This window comes from Mytilus californianus, unplaced genomic scaffold (genome assembly GCF_021869535.1).
Source record: "Mytilus californianus isolate M0D057914Y unplaced genomic scaffold, xbMytCali1.0.p SCAF_7, whole genome shotgun sequence".
Lineage (NCBI taxonomy): Eukaryota > Metazoa > Mollusca > Bivalvia > Mytilida > Mytilidae > Mytilus > Mytilus californianus.
In genome coordinates, this window is record NW_026262723.1 from 33914958 (window position 1) to 33935716 (window position 20759).

The following is a 20759-nucleotide window of genomic DNA, read 5'->3' on the forward strand; positions in this document are numbered from 1 at the left end:
TTTTAAAGTTTCAATATGTATATTTCAAATGAGTACACTATTTTTATTTCCAAAGAATTGAACAGAGAATGTTGTACAAAAACTTTGAAGATTGTTAAGTCATCTATCCTGCGTATCCGAATACGTTATATAAAAATATACAAATGGATAAGACAATGAGAACGGAAAAGTTGAAATTAACGTTTTACATAGAGTACATTTTTTTCAATAAATCCTTGTAGGACAGATTGAGGCTGAAGTCACGGAATATCAAAATGGATAGAATAAAATCTGTATCCGTATTGTTTGTAATGTGTTTTGAATTGCAGGTATCGTACACGTATATTGCTGCTTAAATGAACATTTTATAACAAAGAAACTGGAGGTTGTCCGATAGATTTTCGCAGACCTTCTACAACCGCTTTCCAAAACAAATCTTCCCCAATTCCTTTCTTGTAACGAATAAATGGTGTACTGTCTAGCAAAGTACGCAATGGACTCGTCATATTTTTCGAGTTTATGTTTTCAAGCATGATTAACACAAGCGCATCTCGGCCTTGTCGACGTCTTCTTTCCTGAACGATGTCGATTTCCCACTGACACCATTCACTTTTAGCCAACGCATTTGACATTATGACAACAACTTTCCACGATTCCTTTAAAAAATTGTCTACATTTGCACTTATTGTATCTCCAGCAACAAAATCTCTATGGTGTATACAAAACTTAAGTCCCTCTTCCGTTTCAAGTCTTTTAACGAACTCATTATGAACCCATGTCCGATTTGAATCGCAATAAACAACAAAAGCATGATATTCATAAGTATCGCTGCTTTCAATTGGCAGATAACCATATCGTTTACGATGTTTCACTCTGAGGAGGTAAACATAATTCTTCATATTCGTATGACATTTTAAGAAAAAACCACACGATGCTATAACCAGGATTCCAAAAGTAGAAATTAAAATAACAGTGGTGAAAAATGGATTCCAAGGAGTGCACGACTCAACAGTAGGATTGTAATATTTTAGTAACACATGATTAAAGTTTGCTGGCTGGGTACAATAGTATTTTTGGGGATAACTTACAATACTCGTATTTGTCTTTTGCAGCCAATTTAAAAACCACATCTGTTCACAAGTACAGGAAAAGCGATTGAAGGCTAAACTTATCTTTTCTAAATTTTTCAGTAAAGATGGTGGAAATGATGTCTCGTCAATGATGGTTATTAAGTTACTGCCTAAATCAATATATATTAAAGATGTCATGTTGCCAAACACTCTTGGACCATGCCAACTATATATTCTATTCTCACTTAAAATGATCGTCTTTATGTATTGCATGTTTGTAAATGTGTATTCAGGCAAACTGTTAATCTTGGTTGCCTGTAAGTTTAGGTTCCTCAACTTTGTCAATGGAGATATCAACGGAGTCAAAACAGTGGAACCACTGTTTATGACATTTCCACCGAGATCTATGCTTTCTAAATTTTGACAGGATGAAAATATTTTACTGAGAGCCAGTGATGAAAGTTTGTAGAAATAAAAATTACACTTTCTAAGCGATAACGTCTTTAACGACGAAATATTTAGAGCTCCTTCCTCTATTTTCTTCAATGGTTTGCCTACAGCCATTAAGCCGAGTCTCGTTAATTGTTGTAAATTCGAAAACGTATCAGAATGAATAACTCGGATCAGATTATTACCGATGATGAGACTTTGAAGACTTGGCAAACATCGAATTTGACCAAGGGTTAAAATCTTATTGCTGCTTATATCTAGTTTTAACAAGTTAGGAAATGCACTCTTTATTTCGTGGTCTATACAAAAATTGGGCAAGCGATTTAGGTCATTGTGGTTTAAGGATAATATTCGAAGGTTTTGCATCATCCCAGGTATGACATGTGTTATTTGATTAGATCGTACATCCAATTCAACCAACTGTTTCAAATCTGAAAACCACAAACAGTTTAAAATCGTAATGTTATTGCTTTTGAGACTTATCGTATCAATTTTACTTGTTTTTAAAGATTTGAACATATCATTTGGAAGAACAGTCAAACCAATGGCTATTAGAAATACCTTTTTTAGATATCTAGATCTTGTGCCAATATCTATTAATGCATATCTGACATCAAATACATCTAATGAGTGTTCCGATGACAAAGTGAAACGAGTTATCCAAGTCAAGTTAGCAAATGTATTCGGTTTAATTCCAAAGATCCTATTACTTGTGAACTTTAGCTTTTCAATGTGGTTAAAAGTTAAGTTTCCTATGCGTTCTCGTAAAAGTATTCCGATATTTCCATTTATAAAGGTTACGTAACGAATCTTGTCTGGTAAGCGAGGAATATATGTAAGATTCTCCCCGGAGCAAATAGCTTGTAAATACTGACATTGACATAACGGTGTCGGACATGAAACGTCACTGTTACCTTCTACGTGGATCATTAAAGTGAACAACGCATAAACTATCAATATGTTCATGGCAGCAACTACCTACAATTAAATTACAATATGCAAACAAATTACTAAAGAAATAAATTAAAAAAAATTAAAAAAGCAAATAATAATTGTTTGTATTGAGAGATAAATGTTAGTCACCTAATGGTTTCCCTTAAATATTTCTTTTTGATGAAATGCGTCCAACGCACAACGTATCTTACCTAGCTTACAAAAAGTTATTATTCATCAGTATAATATAGGGAATTCGCATGTAACAGTAAACTAACATATATGTTTCCACTGGTATTGTTACCATTGTATGGCAAAGGACAGCCAACATAACTACTAATTATTTCCTTGTAGAATCGAGAGACAACCCTCCCCCCTCCCACACACATATCTTTGACTTAATTCTAACAGTTAAGGACAACCATGTCTTCAGTGACCTTTAAAACATGAAAACAACACTTTGTATAAATGGTATGCGTCCAAAGCGCTATTCTGGATTTACTAACATCAGGAATGCTCAAATCTGATTATTTAAAAGCCACGGATGAATAAGAACCAAAGCAGTCGAAGAGCTATATCACAAAAAAATGACCTTAAAAAAACACCCATACCAATTTAATTGTTATAATTAAGGTCTATATACATGTTATCAAGGATTTAATAATCATTCGTTCATTTGTTTTAGATGTGATTTTTGTTGTTGCTTTTTAATGTATTTAAATATTAATATTTAAATGTGTATTCAACATTAGAGTGAACATTCTACATAAAATATATTTTTTGGAGTTATGTAAAACTATCACACAAAATTGTCATAGTAATAAATACAGGTCGCTATTAAAGATAAGTTTGACTGTTAATATTTTTAAGTATAAATAAAGCGTTGCATGTTTATATGCTGGGGAAAAACATCATTAATGATACTAAGCTTATAATTATGTACGCCAGACGCATTTGGCATCTTCGCAAATTGATATTAGATGTCAGATGTGCAAACTGATTTTTAATATGCTAAATATAACAAATACAAGACATACAGTTTGCATAAAATCAAACCAAACGTTCCTTCCATATATAATTAATCATAACTAAATATAGACTTACCTGATTATATGACGATTTATAAATAAATCCAATTGACTTATTATTTGGTACTATTATGTAATGTACTGTATATTATTAAATCATTTATATGTATCAAGTGATACTTAAATAAATTTTTCCAATAAGTACTTATTTCCTACATTATTGACTATAAGTCTAATATAAGACATTCATATTTAACAATAAAGTTAATATAAGTGTACATAACTGATAGACACCATAAGGATATACTTGAACGAATATTTTGAAAGTACAATGAATATAGATAGTATGTGGATGAGGGCTTATTTTTCAATATCATAGTATGTTTCAACCATATCGAAGCTGAAGTAAATTATATTTATTAAGGACGCCAAAAGATAATGAACTATTCAATATTATAGCTCCATTCAGCGTAGTTCATAATACATGAGATTTAAGACTTCAAATAAAAAAAAAATGGTAGGATTGGTAGTGGTAGCCATTTTGCCTTGCAGACCTCAATGGAATGCACTTAACTGCGACCAAGCTTTGCAAAAGGCCGTGCGACATAATCAGTCAAACAAACTTTATTAGATCAAGTCGTTAAGGAACAAGCGTACTATAAACGATCGAAAGTTGAATGGGCTGATCACGTACAGGATTGTGTATTTTATTATCTCATTGCAGTTCTAGCTTATGTACATTTTTATTATTATTTTGTGCAATAGATCTAATAAGGTCCTTTGTTTTAGAGTTCTGAATCTTAACGGGTTTCGCGGCGAAATAATGGTTACATTTAAGTACAAAAATAACCAAATTACATAATAAAAATATAGCACGATTTTACAGTAAATAGGTTTGTGAAATAAACTGTTCACTATTCATATTCTATCGTCAGTATGTCACATCCTCCTCCTATATCCTAAAACTAGGCTCACTTATACTAAACCTTTTTTTTTATAAATATGAAACTACATAGAAATAGAAAAATGGAATCCCAATGATAAATGACAACTTAAATTTACATAATTTCATGGCATAATCCAGTAACTTTTAAAAACAGGGAAGCCTGTGGATTTAGGGATTCGACTTGGGACATTGGCCGCATTGAAGGGGAATGTACTTTATGTAATTCTGGCGATTTAGGTGATGAATTTCAATTTGAAAAACAAAAGTTAATCATATATAGTAAATATTCACATAGAAGACCAAGTATTATGTCAATGAACTCACTGTTTGGTAATGAAAAAAAAATTAGTTTAAAAAAGTGTGTCTATTTATTAAACGTATTGATAAAAAAGTGAGTCCCTCTTTGTACATGTATTTTGTCATCCTTTATGTCTTGATATTTCATTTGACAGTTTATAAAAATAAGGAGATGTGGTATGATTGCAAATGAGACAACTATCCACTAAAGTTCAAATGAAGTGGATGTAAGCAATTATAGGCAACTGTAGGTATTATAGTTTAGTATGCATGTATGATTTTGCACTCCATTTCAAAATCATATATAATTCTAAGCATACTACATGTCACTTTGGTGGATAGTTGTCTCATTGGCAATTATACCACTTCTCCTAATCTTATATATACAGCATTTATTCACCTTCAATTTTATTATATGTCAATTAATATTTTATATTTCTCGGTAAACTTATACTTAGTCTTTTGTAGAATAAAACATCTTTCTATATGCACCACCAGTATCCTACATCTGAATCCGCCAATGAATTATCTTGTTTAAATACTTCGTCTTGATAACAGTGTGACTTGTATATTTCAACAACGGCATATAGAAAACAAAATATTTTACTAAGTAATGACTACTTATGAGACATAGAAACAAAATGTGGATTTTTCTTTTAATAATTTAATTGCATTCATAATCAATTGTGATTATGTTTGCACTAAACAACACAGGCTCAAAAATGTTATTGCAAAACTCTGTTCTTCCGGTAAGTTAATCTTAGTATGAAAAAATTTGCATTCAATTAAAATCAAAACAGTACATATATATTATAAACTATCACAAGTATTTATTTAGTTTTTAGTTCCACACATGCAATTAAAAGAAAAATCCTCGCCGATATTACATTTCAATCATTTTTACACAAACATGCCTTCAATTTATATTATAAACTACCACAAGTATTTATTTAGTTTTTAGTTCCACACATGCAAAGGAAAAATCCTCGCCGATATTACATTTCAATCCTTTTTACACACACATGCCTTCAATTCATTTTATTTTCGTAGTAACCACGAAAGTACATTCCATAGTACGTCAATTGTGTTCATTCACTTGCATAATACGATTATTGTTGTTTTGTTTCTATCTTTCGGTGAATGAATGGGACAACTCGTTTCGTTTGTGATACGCTATTTTTGAATGATCAAATGCTCATCTACTGTATGTTCGTTTTGTAGCATGGAAACAAAAGAGAAATTTGCAACCCATCATAAATTATTATTATTATTAGATCCTTATTACATGTACATGTGACATTGTCAGGACAATAAACTAGGATATGACTTTGTGTCCCGTCAGTGTGAAAGAAAATTAAATGCTTAAGTGGTTCATTTATTCATCTGTATAAAAGTGGTACGTGTATTTATCCTCATATTTTTCATAATACGGTACATGATAATTGTGTTCATGCATAAAGAACGTTTCTAAATAAAAAAAAATCACATGTATAATATGTCAACCCACTACTAGTATTTGAAAATTAAGCGATGACACACCATAACAAAAACATTTATCTAATTATGTTTTCGTTCGTAGTAACATAGTACATCCCATGGGCAGTCACCTGTTCAAATTCACGTGCATGCTACGATTGTTATTGTAATTGAATCGTTGGCCAATGAAATGGGACGTTACAAGTTATTTGTTTTTGAAACGCCAGATTGTTATCAAAGAATTATCAAACGCTAAACTTGACTGCAGTTCAGTGTATTCATATGGTTTATTTTCCAAAGCAACAGTTGAGATCTTCAAAACAGGGCATAAGATAACAAGTTTTTTTGTTGTTTCCTAAATGAACGCCGTAACGCTTCAGATGACCATATTTTTATATGAAAAAGATTCTTTTATGTACATATATTAGGAATATTTGTTTAGCCTCAAAATGAGAATTGAAACAATAGGGCGACATATTGAACATCGATAATATGACAATATTTTGAAGTAAGGGTATTCTATGTCACACATTTCTCTGTTAATAGACAATCTATGTGCACAAGATGATAAAGGATATGTAATTGGTTAAACCACTAGAGCCTGTCAGAGAGGCAGAGCATAAAAACACACATTGCAAAGAGAACTTTTTAAAAGTACTCTTTGATTGGTACTTCGTTTTTTGGGGGTTTTTTTTGTTTTGTTTTTTTTGTTTTTTTCTTTGTTAGTACCGATCACATGAGGTTAATCCTGTTCCAATTTTTGTTTCTTTCAAGTTAGTTCTAGTAGGGAGGGTACGTTGGTTGCTCACAAACATGTGTATCCTCATTACATTATATGCCTGTTCCCAGCTGGAACCTTTATTTCAATGGTTGTCCTTGTTTGTCTTCAGTCATAACTGTTGTTTATTCAATGATTTTTTTTATGTAGATCATGCCTATGAGTTACTTTATATTTTGTTGTCTAGGAACCTTTTATAGCTTATCTTACGGTATTGGTTTTTTTAATTTTTAGAGGCCATATGTTAATGTTCTTGTTTTTTTGTTGATAGTCGTCTCATTGGTAAAAATACTTCATACTTTCATATTCATTTTGTGATTGTCAGATTTATACCAAGGAGGCTACTATGGTAAATATCATAGTAGCCTCCTTGGTATAAATCTGACAATCACAAAATGAATATGAAAGTATGAAGTATTTTAGGTCTTGTCACATAGATTAAATTTCTCCTTTGGTGGAATGAAAGTTTGTATTGCAAACGAGGAATTTAGGGCGCTATATATAGTTCTAATGTTATTTGGTGAGGTAGGCACTGTTCAGAGAGCCTATTGCTTTTGCGTGTAATGTAAACCAAAAGATTCAGATGAAATATAGTAGTAGCATAATGAAGTTTCTAAATTGGCATACACATGCTGCACAAGAAAGTGCACATTCACATTGCCCTTGGTCCTTTAGTCAGGTCATCTTTAGAAGTTGATGATTTTATCTAAGATTTTTCCTCAAATTAAAAGACCACCATGAAACACATTTATGGTCATTTTTAGAGGTTTCTGGTATAGTGCTTTCAAATTTCTATCCTTTTCTCCACATTTTTAACCGCAAAGCTTTGATTTTAATCGTTAAAGGATGTAATGCAGTTTTCAATATTGAAAGCAAACCAACTGATTCCAAGGTTTTGTTCAAATTTAAGTTTGAAGTTTATTGAATATTTGTAGATCTCCTTTATCTATATTCAGCAAAAAACAATTTGGGAGGGTCCAACAAAGAAAAACATCAATGAAAAGTGAGACCATAATACATTAAATTTTTTAAATGTAAATTAGTTCAAATACAGTATTTGATTGACTAGTTAGATGCACGAAATTTAGAGACATCAGCAATATTTTCCCGCTTAGATAACAAGTCAGATGTTGATTTTCAAGGACCGCTAAGTTCTTATCGGTCTACTTAAAACCTGTTTCCTTCAAGCACAGTGTGTGATTTCCTTTTCTCTAGATTATGGTTGAAATCGGAATATGACTTTTTTTTTCTAAAGGTAATGTTACCCAAAAAGGGCACACAACCTTTCTGAAACTTCAATAAAAATAAACCGATTTCCTTCAGCATATCTATCAGCATTTATGCATTATGAAATGAAAATTAAATAACACCTTAAAATGAAAACAAATTGCCTATTTGCTAATTGCCGTAAACAACTTTTAATTAGAGATCCATTTTTTACTTGTCTCCCTTAGAGCGTTGTCAATTTATTTTCGACTTATGAGTTTGGATGTCCTCTTGGTATCTTTCGCCTCTCTTTTACAAGGAATCACACATGTTCACTGACAGAGCAAATGTATCTGTGCGTAATGTGTCTATCCAAAACGTTTTTCTAACCTCTAAATTACATTTATTTTGTTGTTGTGCTAAAACATTTGATGGCAGTAGTTAATTCCATTAAAAAAAATTTAAATTCCTATATATCACTTTCAATCTATTATGATTGGCGTGAGCCGAAGCCCATTTTGTCCAGTATAGAACCAGTCTAGAATTGACACAGGAATGAATTTGTGTGTATTAACAGAATAAGTCGGTAACTGGCAAATGGACTATTCAAGTCTTTCAATTTCATCATAATATGAATTTAAAGGACTGATAAACATATATTGATTTCGTCCTCCTTCAATATGTAGTATCGTTAGAAAGAATAAGCGTTGATTCTTGAAAAAGAAACCATGAGTCCGGAGGTCGAATGGTTTGTTTTTCATGAATCAACGCTTATCCATTGTATCTATAACTTCAACTATTGTGTTGATGTCTTTTCAAAATTAAAGCCTTTTCTAAATTAGAAGGTATTGAAAGTGAGTTTAAATAACCACGATATCATATCCGTAGAGTCAATTGAAGGATCGACTACATTGTCTAATCAAACAGAGCTTTTTTTCTAGAAAAATGATAATCGTAAATACAAATGTATTGTTTAACGCCATGAAAAAATCTTAATTTATGAAGAACCACATTAATTCAAGCAACAAATACACTAAAGGTGATCTCATCAAAATGCTTCACCTTTTGATCGACAACATTTATCTTTTTAGTTTGGTAAATTGAATTTCAACGTCCAGTAGGTACTAACAAGCTTGTTTTTGTACGTACTCATATGAAGCAGAATTCATCTAGAACCATCTAAAAGACAAAATAGAAAAATTGCCTTTCACGGTTATTTCATTTCATTTTTAGTATATTGATGATCACATGTTACTAAAAAATCCACATTTCATACATAATATGTCCAAATGAACTTAATATCGCTGCTAAAAGGTTTGCTTCATACAGTTCATGGCCAAAAGTTTTCCTTTCTTGTTTGATGTATATTTCATGTAAACACACATGTTTTCAAACAATCAATTGGAAGGTATGTATTGTTGGATTTTTACAAACCAGGTGTTCAAAGACACAGAATTGTCGAAAGTATATTTGTTTATTTAGTCATAAGTTTGTCGTCAATTCTTTTTGTTTTCTATTGATATGAATACGTATAATAATTGTTTTTAATTTAATTTGGTAGAACTTTTTGCAAATTTATGAACAAAAATAGTACTTGTGTTCAAAGCATAAGAAAATGAAAACATTTCAAAACGAACATAAAACCAAATAAGCCTGTGACAATTCTGTTTTTTTTTATACCAGGTTGATTAAAATCTGACCACAAATTACCCCATAATATTTTTGTCGAAAAAAACATAGAATAAAACGAAAAAAAAAAACAGTGACGAATACTTATGTCCTTGCACTGTATCTTGATCATGTATCTTTTCCTAGACATGATAATTTAAATTTTCCAATTGTCAACTTTTCATTTATCTGCAGTAACATCCCGTCTTTTGCATCGCATGGCGTTTACATATTTTAATTAATACATTACACATGTGCATGTTTCCAGTATTAACACTTCATAAAAAGGTGTGTGTTCCTTACAAGAAACTGCTCCAACAGAGCTATGAGGAAGAACGACTGAATCGGCACTAAATAAATCTTACGGTCAAGATCACGAACTGGTTAACCTATACGATGTATCTCACATCTTACTAGCGACATGTTATTTTACCGATTGTGTCTTATACCTAATTGTGGCATTTTGACTGAGTGTGAATATTCGGATTGCGGGAGATACATGCATTGCAGGAAACGATCACATTGTAGATGCAGCGGATCTCGCTTCCGTTAGAGTTTCTCTGATTCCGTCAGTTTTTGTTTGTTTCCTTTATTTATATCTTCTAAACCGATTTACGAGATTTGAACATTGGTTTACTACTATTGTTGAATAAAATCAAGCAAGTGCTATCAGCGGCTTTCAACTTGCAGTAATGTAATGAAAAGTTTAAATCCGTATTGAAGACCTCGCGTTGACTGTGACTTAAGAGGAAAAGTCAAACAATCAGTTTGCTTGCTCAGAGTTTTGTTAAGAAAACGGAGAGATTTTGTGTCATGAATTAAAACACGACACTTCTGCTGTTTAACACAAATGTTACTAAATATCATTAATTGATGATCACAAAGCATTACAACTAACAAGTATCAACGTGTTAAGATACATGTATAATAGTATTGTTTTATTTTACAGATCGAAACCGTCACTGAACTTAACAGAAGGAGTATTGTTAGTACCTGAATCATGCTGACTAGGATTCCGATCTACTGGTGGGAATAACGTGAATGAAGAAAATGTATATGTAGCAAACATAAACCCCGGTTATTCTGCAGACAATGCAAAGTTAAAAGTATTTGACCGTATTGTTGCCATGAACACGACAACACTTTTGAGGAAATCGCTGAATTTCTGAAAAGTGCAAACAAAATGGCGATGTGAGTCTTACTATTATTCCATTCGCACAATAATGAAAAAACCACGATCCTGCATTCTCATGTGTACGATTTACCAAAGGAAACTAAGAATTGAGTAATACGATACCCGTCAGACCGATAAGCAGATCCGGATCTGTTAATGCCAGTTAAAAAAACAGGATGGTGATCAGTCACATTCAGTGTTATGAATATGCAAGGAAAACTTGATTTGATTGTGTCTACGACGAACGGAAACAAATTAAGGATCGTCTGTGACACAGAAAGTGTAGATCCGTCAACCAAATCATGATGCATTTCGTAAAACTTTCGATGATACACTAGTAGTATCTAAGTATAAAAAGATTTGCTTACATTGTTATTATTTGTGAAATTAGTTTTGTGATCATTTTGAAAACCGTAATTCAAATTATTGTTATTACAACTACCACATTTCGTAACGGTTCTACGGTTGCCGAGTGATCTATGTATTTCATCCACAGTGACCCTAGTATGTCATTTTTGAGCGTTATATAAAGAAAGAATTTCAATATGCACTGAAATTCACTTTATCATATCTTCATGTGAGTACCTTGACGACAAAATGGCGTAACAATAAAATCGTCTAGAAAAAAACTAAAAAAAAAACCAATTTCAATAATTATATGTTTGATGAATTTTAATTATATATTGCAACAAAATAAAAGAAAAAGAAAACGGAAAAAGTTTTAACCTATAACAAAATTATATTGGGTGTAAAACTTTCCGTAATATTGTTTCAAATTATAAATTAATTCTTTTATGTAAACATGTAATGATTTTCTTCTATGCAACGTTTTACAAAAAAAACATGAAAAACTGCAATATTGTATTAAACTTGTATCAACAATGCCCAACACTGAATTTCATGGATGTTTCAACATATCTCAGATTGTGATCTTATAAGGAATAAATAATTTAAAAGACAATATTTTCTTATCTGTTCTTTAATAATGTTCTCAACAGCAGGGTCATAAGCAAGAATAACTGCAAATGACTCTAGAAATGGTTGTGGTAACCATCATCATTTTTTACCCGATACGATTTGTTCGTGTCTCATCTCACAAGAGCCATGCTCTCATAGAAGAGGGACGAAAGATACCAGACGGACAGTCAAACTCATAGATCGAACACAAACTGACAATGCCATGGCCAAAAACAAAAAGACAAACAAACAAATAATAGTACAGATGACACAACATAGAAAACTAAAGACTAAGCAACACGAACCCCACCAAAAACTGGGGGTGATCATAGATCTCATGTTAATAGAATAATCTTCTCCAGTCTATACTTAACTAATTTGTTCTATCCCATGCCATGCATGACATGTTGACTGATTAGACCGTTGGTTTTCATGTTTGAATGGTTTTACAGTAGTCATTTTGGGGCCCTTTATAGCTTGCTGTTCGGTGTGAGCCAAGGCTCCGTGTTGAAGGCCGTACTTTGACCTATAATGGTTTACTTTTACAAATTGTGACTTGGGTGGAGAGTTGTCTCAATTTCACTCATACCACACCTTCTTATATCTATGAGTTAAGATTGGCATGGCGTGTGATACAAAGAGACAAGAAGCAGCAGATTTACTCAGCTGACCCCCCGCGCTCTCATTCCATTCAAAGTTCATGCGATTCCATAACCACTATTTCATTTTATTTTCTTCTATTTACTTTTTGTTTGTTTGTGTATTTTAAATTAAGTAATGAATATTAACATCAGTAAACAACTGTTGTATCTTCTTATTATATATTGTCCTTTCCAAGGCATGGTCAAAAATGTAATGGCAATACATTGTCTCGGAAAATGAAAATATTCTGTACTAGGCTTACAACAGGAAGAAATGTGAGACTTGCCGAATATTTCTATCATGATTTGTCGAAGATATTTTATGTCATTCCTTTGTTAACTCATTTACGTATTCACCACATATCCGTGTCGTCGATGGTTAACCTCAATTGCATTGCATTGAACCATTAAAAAGATAACATCGTGACTGACAATTGTTAATTGTTCTAAACAAGTAGCGGGAGACGAAAAATATAAGCAAAATGTCTTTAATAAAATACTTCTGAAACACACTGTTCATATATAACTTCAAACAAAGCTTAATGGCGTTGCATAAAACATGCTCATACAGTAAATATCATTTCACTATGCAAAATTAACACGCTGGCAGTAAAACAAAAGTGTTTCCTTTGTGCTTAATCAAATTGTGTCCGGCAGTGGTCAGTATCACATGAGGCGTCAAATAAGATTATTTAGTCAAATGGTTTTTGCAAACTGCATTGTTGATAGCAAGTTCGGTGGCCCTACAGTGATTGTACTTGTGTTTTTCTAAAGTTTCATTATACATCCAATATAAAATTCAAGTCAGGTAAAGTTTTCCAGAATCCATAATGAAGACAAAGTGGTTTTTTTCTTTAGATTGATGCATATTGTATTTTGAGAACGTTGATGTTATCCAATGCAAATTAAAATGCATTTCATGATCAAATGGTTCGCTGATAGCTGACAAGAATTAACATGACAGAAAAGACAATATCGAATCCGATTCTTCATGGACATTAATCAGACGATTCACAAGGTAATTCCACTAGATAGACTTCAAAGATTCATTAGTAGCAATAAAGACTTCGTCTTCACTTTTGATGTGATTTATACAATTCCTCCCTTTTAGAGAGTATAGTATGATGCTTTCTGATCAAAGAAAAACAATTTGTCAGTCAAAGTCAAATCCCCGGACGAATCGCATTTGCTGAAGACAACGACTATTTCAGGTATGACTAAGTAAATGCAAAATGTTTTGACACAAAATCGTTCCCTTCCAACAATGTTAATTTATTTTTTTCAAACTATTTAGCAAAAACTAACATAACAAAAGTACCGAACTCCGAGGAAAATTCGAACCGGAAAGTCCTTTATCAAATAATAAAATCAAAAGCTGAAACAAATCAAACAAATGGAAAACAACTATCATATTCTTGACTTGATACAGGCATTTCCTTATGTAGAAAATGGTGGAGTAAACCTGATTTTATAGCTAGCTTAACTTATATGACAGTCGTGTACAACTCCATTATATCGACAACAATGTATAAGCAAATCAAACAAACATAATTATAGGTAAAAATGTCAAAAATAGGGGTACAGCAGTCAACATTGTGTTATAATTTTAACCACTATAAAAATCAAACTATTTCAACAACAAAAAAACAAAAAGGCATATAGACACTCTATAGACAAAGTACATAAGCGAAAATAAAAGACAAGATTACAAAAATGACCATAGCACAATTACACGATGGTGGGATGTATAAATAACGAGCCACGTCAAAAGTATATTACCATCAATGGACCAAACAGTAACGGTAAAATAAAAGCAACAGTAGTATAATGGTGTTCTAAAGTCATAAATCGATTGAGAGGAAACAAATCTGGGTTACAAACTAACACCGAAGGAATCACACCAACTATAAGAGGAAAACAAAGGAACAACAGGAACACTGAAGTGCAACAAAAATAAACGCTAACATACATAGAAACGGACTATTTGATAACAACTGCCATATTTCTGACTTGGTACAGGACATTTTAAGAAAAAATGGTGGGTTGAACCTGGTTTAATGGCTAACCAAACCTCCCGCTTTATGACAATGTTAAAAAATGTCGCTAAAATGACAACATTACGTAACAGAAATATAGCACAAACACTTTAAGATATACAAAGACAATAATGGAACCCAATCAGAAACGTTTGATTGTTAATGGAAAGAACATCATCAATACTTCTGAATGTGAAATTAAATGATCTGGCTTCTTTGATCTTCTTGTTTTTGAAGTGTCTGAAGAATCTCCGACTCATATGAAAATAAGAAGAGGTTGGCAAGGAGATGCGCTCAGACCGCTGAAAAAAAGTCTCCCTCCAAATGCAACAAATATGTTGTCAATAAGAAACTCCAGCATACTGGTCACTTGTTCTTTAACAATCTAGTTAGGGAACAATTTAGGTTGTTTTATTTGAATATCTATAATTTTGTCAAAAGCTTTCAAGACAAATGGAGTACATTTATTATATTAAAGGAGAAATAGCCATGGATCATGTCCTTAAGAATGGATAAAACTATCATTACCTGCAAGTGGTCATACATGTATATGGAAAACAATCGGGGAAAAACACCATTGTTATTTTAAAGTAAGCGTTTTCAGCTTAAGATATACATGTACTCAACGTATGTTTATTTCATCTAATGCAGCATAAATAAAAGTTATAAAACCGTGTTTCAGATTTTTTATACAAAGTCAAGTTAAAAAATATAGCAATTTTGAATATTTGCAATTCATACTGACGCTGGAACAAAAAAAGGTCTAGCTATTGTTTCGTAATATGATATGGTAACTTTCTGTAACTGTGAGAACTGGCAGATCTGTACTTTGTGTTTTTAGTGTTTTTATTAGTTGTTTTGTGATTTGTATTGTTTTCAACTGACTTCCATGGTATTTTTAATGTTGTTCAGGCTGTTACAACTGTCCACTATCCCAGGTTAGGGGAGGGTTAGACGTCTGCAAATCTGCTGAACCCCGTCACATTCGCTATGTGCCTGTCTTAAGTAAGGATTCGTTATTCAGTGGTTGTCGTTTGTTGCTGTATATTCTATATTTTTTTTCGTTTATTGTTTGTACATCATTTAGGCCGTTAGTTTTCGAAGCCTTGTATAGCTTGTGATGCGGTATGGGTTTGACCCGTGTGCAAGGCCGTACGGTGGCCTATAGTTGTTAACTTCTATGTCATTTGGTCTCTGGTGGAGAGTTTTGGTATTGGCAATCATACCACATCTTCTTATTTTTATATGGTTAATGAATATAAGACACAGTTTTATGCTTGTGGAAAACTGAAATTGCTTATTACTAAAATAGGAAGTTACGAAAAACCCTTTCAAATTTTCTCCAAAAATATATATGGCAGCTTTTTAATATTTCCTTATTTGTAATACGAGTAACAATGTGTTTAAGCAATAGCTCATTGCTTCTTTTTTAGACCATTAACTCGTGCATGGATTAGAACACATATACATGTATTACAAGTTATCTTGTATTTTCCTTTTGATGGGGGTGCATGTTGGTTGACCAGAAAAAATACCCTGAATATGGCCAAACATACGACAGAACGAATCTCGATAACATCGATCCTCTCTGCTTTGCTATAGTAATAGAACTACCAAAGGTCTAAGTTACTTGATAAGAGTTGGGGTTGGATGGTGTATTTTTCCGTTTCTTTAATTTTTATGCCATTTTTCTCTAAACCTTTGTCCAATTTCTTATATCTTTATATTTCAGCACCTCCTTTATTCTCTATTCTTTTGATTTGCCATTTTTTTCTATTCTTTATATTTTTGTCTGTTGTTCTTTATTTGTAAACCCCAACTAGACCCTCCTATAAGTTCTATCAAAATTATAAAAATTCAAAACGATACAATTTTTATTCACCTTGATGGAATACTAAAAAGAAACTGATTATAAAACCTAATTGAATTTTAATTTAAAGTAGAGCGATCTTAATATAATTATGTTTACAATGAAAGAGTCTTGAAATATTCTTTTAAAATTAAAAGCACAAAAGATATCAGACTGCTTGGATCAATCATTATCAAATCTTTTCTGAATTAGCAGATTTTATAACATGTCAACTTCAATTTAAAATTAAGGTTAAAATTCTAAAACCATTATATGCAAATTGATTTAAACTTAAAAGCAATGAAAATTTCACATCGTAGTAGATTTACATTATGAACGATAGATATTGCTCTAGAATTAAGTGTTTTCAAACTTCGCCTTTATTGCATTTTCAAGACATCACTTAGAACCTTGTCTGTTACTCTTATAAATCCGATTTAGAATATCTGACGTTAAGTGGTATTTTATTTGAAAATAAGATCGATATTGCTTTTCAAATGATAAAACAATTGACAGAAACAGGAAATACAAGGTCGAACACGATATAGTACAGAAAAAATAACATATTTCAACATTTTATTTACAAGGAATTTAATGAAAAAGCCCTAAGATTGAAGTCTGCTTAATCCTTTTAATGCGCTGAAAGATATCATTCTATGAATCAAAATTTGCGGGAAGATAGAAGGTGTCGAGATGTAACAGAGTGGTGTTGCACATATATGTTGTAATTCTATACAATTCAAATAATGAAATTTCCAAAAGTTTAGATTAATCGATATGAAAAAAAGATTACAAATACCTCAAGCATAATTGACTTTTGACATATTGGCGTTTTGGGTTTTCCGCTGTCAGATTGTTCACAAGTTTGGCTGTCCAAATTTTTTCTCGGGGTAAAACTCATGAAAGTAGGTTTATCCAAATCCCGTGTTGTGCACACGTTAATCAATACATATATTAAGCTGGTTCTCGGCTTACTACTACAGTTTGAGCGCAGCGTAAATACAAGCGGATTCCAGTCAAACGCATATAAAACACAATAATAGTTTGTTATAAGTTATAGTGTTCTTTTATTTGTCTTCGTAAATTATAAACCTTTACTGGTTTGTACATTTTTTGTAATATCCTTTTGGCGTGTGTTATTGTGCTATGGGCATTTTTTGTATTCTTGTCTATCATTGATGCTTATGTGCTTTGTCCATATGCCATTTTGTTTTTCTTTGTTGACATATTTTTTGTTTTTATAGTGATTAAGATTATAACACAATGTTGACGGCTGTACCCCTATTTTTGACATTTTTACCTATTATGTCTGTTTGTTTTGTTCACACATTGTTGTCAATATAATGGATTTGTATGCGACTGTCATACAAGTGAGAGGTTTAGCTAACTATAAAACCAGGTTTAATCCACCATTTTCTACATAAGGAAATGCCTGTTCCAAGTCAGGATTATGACAGTTGTTTCCATTCGTTTGAGATCTTTGAGCTTTGAATTTTTGCTATATGATAAGGGACTTTCCGTTTTGAATTTTCCTTGGAGTTCGGTATTTTTGTTATTTTACTTTTTAAAACATAAAATACTATTAGACTAAAAGTATAGATTTAGTTTAAATTTCAGTACTTCCAGTGAGATAGTGCCAAGTTCTCCTGATTCTTTCCAATTTTGGAAAATATGGGGTTTTTGATTTTACAAAAGACGTAATTAAGATTAAAGTGAATAAGGTTCACAAAAGCATAACATTTTAATATAACCGAATTTAATTGTTACTCAAGACAAGTACGTTATATAAGATGAAGTATAAAAATTTATTGGCCTTTGGTAACAAAAGAAACTCGAAAATGTAATATTTAGTCTTTACACATATGAAACTGTAAACAAAAGAAATAAAAGACACAACACATGAACTAAGAGGGATAAACCTATCTCAATTCTAGGTTATACGGTAAACAAATATTTCAAAATCATGATAGTCAATTATGTAAAGAATAACATGATAAAAATAAACAAATAACATCAAAAACAAAACAAAACAAAATAAAACAAAACAAAATAAAACAAAATAAAACAAAACAAAACAAAAACACTAATAAAGGGTTCACAAAACTTGACCCTGTTGAAAAATCTTTTCAATTAAGACAAAACGGTCTGGTGATATTCAGTCGTAAAGAAGATATGAACAGAATCTGAAGTTTTCTTATATATGAACTACAATGGCTGGTTTGATTTTTCTGCTTGGATAGTTTTTGTTAAAAAAAAAATATTTGACATGAATTAAGACAGTCCATCTAAGCACTACATGTATTCAACTACTACATAACTACATGTTATTATTCTCTGATCATATTTTACGTTAATTAAAATGTATGTAGGAAATGTCGTCAAGAGGACTGGGAGTAATGTGGCATAGGCATTTTGCCATTCTTTTTTCTGCCGTTTCATCTTATTATTCTATTTCAACGATTTATCCTTTGTATAAAGCACAAAACACACAAACATTGTAAATGAGTTAAAACAATGTTCATACTGAATTATAACCCTAGGAGGCGTTTTTGATTTTGCAACTAGATGAAACTAAGAAATTACTTTCTAAACTAGAAACATCCAAAGCGACTGGACTTGATGAAGTTGGTCCGTTTTTCATTAAATTGTCATCGGAAGCTTTAGCCCCAAGTATAACATATTTAATCAATTTAAGTATACTAGAAGGTGTTTTCCCAGAAAATCTTAAATTAGCTAAAGTAAATCCAATATTTAAAAATGGTGATAAACACATGCCAGAAAACTACAGACCTATATCAATACTTCCTACTTTATCAAAAATATTTGAAAAACATGTCGCAAAACATTTTTATCTATATCTGTCAAAATATAAAGTATTACATCAGCACAATCTGGATTCCGATCTAACCACTCATGTCAGACAGCCCTTATCAAATTAATTGACACCTGGCTTAAATGTATTGATGATGGCAATGTTGTAGGAACAATCTTTCTAGATTTTAAAAAAGCATTTGATCTGGTTAATCACGCCATTCTCTGCCATAAATTACATTTATGCAAAGTCTCTGATCATTCAATAAAATGGTCGTACCTGTCTAACAGAAAACAAAAAGTGTGCTCTGGTAATACAGCCTCAGATTCTAAATGTATCAAATATGGGGTTCCCCAAGGGTCCATTTTAGGTCCCCTTCTGTTTGTTTTATTCATAAATGACTTTAGAAGCCACTCATACAGCCATTGATATGTATTCTGATGATGCAACTCTTCATACATATGGAACAAATAAGGAAGAGATAGAAAGAAAATTAAATTACGATGCCAACACCATAAATAATTGGTGTTTGAACAATAGAATAGTTATAAATCCTTTAAAAACTACTTCTATGTTGATTAGAACATATAAGAAACGGACTTTGCTACGAAATGATATGAATATATCAATACAAGATAGCCCAATCACATCCGTTGAAATACAGACACTTTTCAGTGTATATGTTGACAAAAATTTGGACTGGAAATTTCAAATTGACTATGTATGTAAAAACTTAAGTTCTCGTATCGTGCTGATATCTAGAATTAAGAAATTTTTGGACATTAGTAGTAGGAAGCTGTTTTATAATGCTTATATTCTGCCCATATTTGATTTTTGTTGCTCAGTATGAGGAAATTGTTATGAAGATGGATATCAAAAAATTCTTAAAATGCAGAAAAGAGTTGCAAGGATTATACTTGATGCACCAATACTAAAACCTAGTATAAATTTATTTAAAGAGCTAAAAATAAAAATGGTTAAATTTCAAATCTAGAATTTCATATCATAAACTTATTCTTGTTCATAAAATTCTCAACGATAAAGCACCTGATTACTTAAAGGAACTCTGTTGTCCAATTGTTAACCTACATAGTAGAAATCTAAGGTCATCTGCAAATAATAATTTAGCTGTTGTGCGACCGAACACAAATTCAATGAAGAAATTTTACGCATATAGCTCCTCAATACTTTGGAATAAAATACCAAATGAAATAAAATGTTGTGAAAATCTGGTCACTTTTAAACAAAAATGTATAGATTTCTTGACTGTAAATGATTTATAACAACTCACTCATATATTTTAATGATTTTGTATTTTATGTATATATATATGAATTTAATTTTTACTTGTTCTACAGACAATGTATAGTTAGCATGAATATTGCAGCTACATAAATTAAAATTGTAAGCTTTGTAATATTTGTACTGTTTATTCTTAGTGAGGGCCTCAAGGTAGATT

At 31.6% G+C, this 20759-nt stretch overlaps 1 protein-coding gene across 1 annotated transcript; it reads right to left on the minus strand.

Annotated features, from left to right (window-relative positions):
* Nucleotides 1–3577, minus strand: LOC127707808 (toll-like receptor 13). Its single transcript, XM_052212559.1, has 2 exons — nt 3537–3577; nt 1–2477 (listed from the first exon to the last, which is right to left on the minus strand). The coding sequence occupies exon 2, from the start codon at nt 2463–2465 to the stop codon at nt 345–347; it is 2121 nt and encodes a 706-aa protein (XP_052068519.1). The 5' UTR covers nt 2466–2477; nt 3537–3577; the 3' UTR covers nt 1–344.
* Between the last annotated feature and the right edge of the window lie 17182 nt (nt 3578–20759).

What these genes read in the sequence shown, in the direction of transcription:
- LOC127707808 (XM_052212559.1), bottom strand. Translation starts at nt 2,465, where the DNA reads ATGAACATATTGATAGTTTATGCGTTGTTCACTTTAATGATCCACGTA.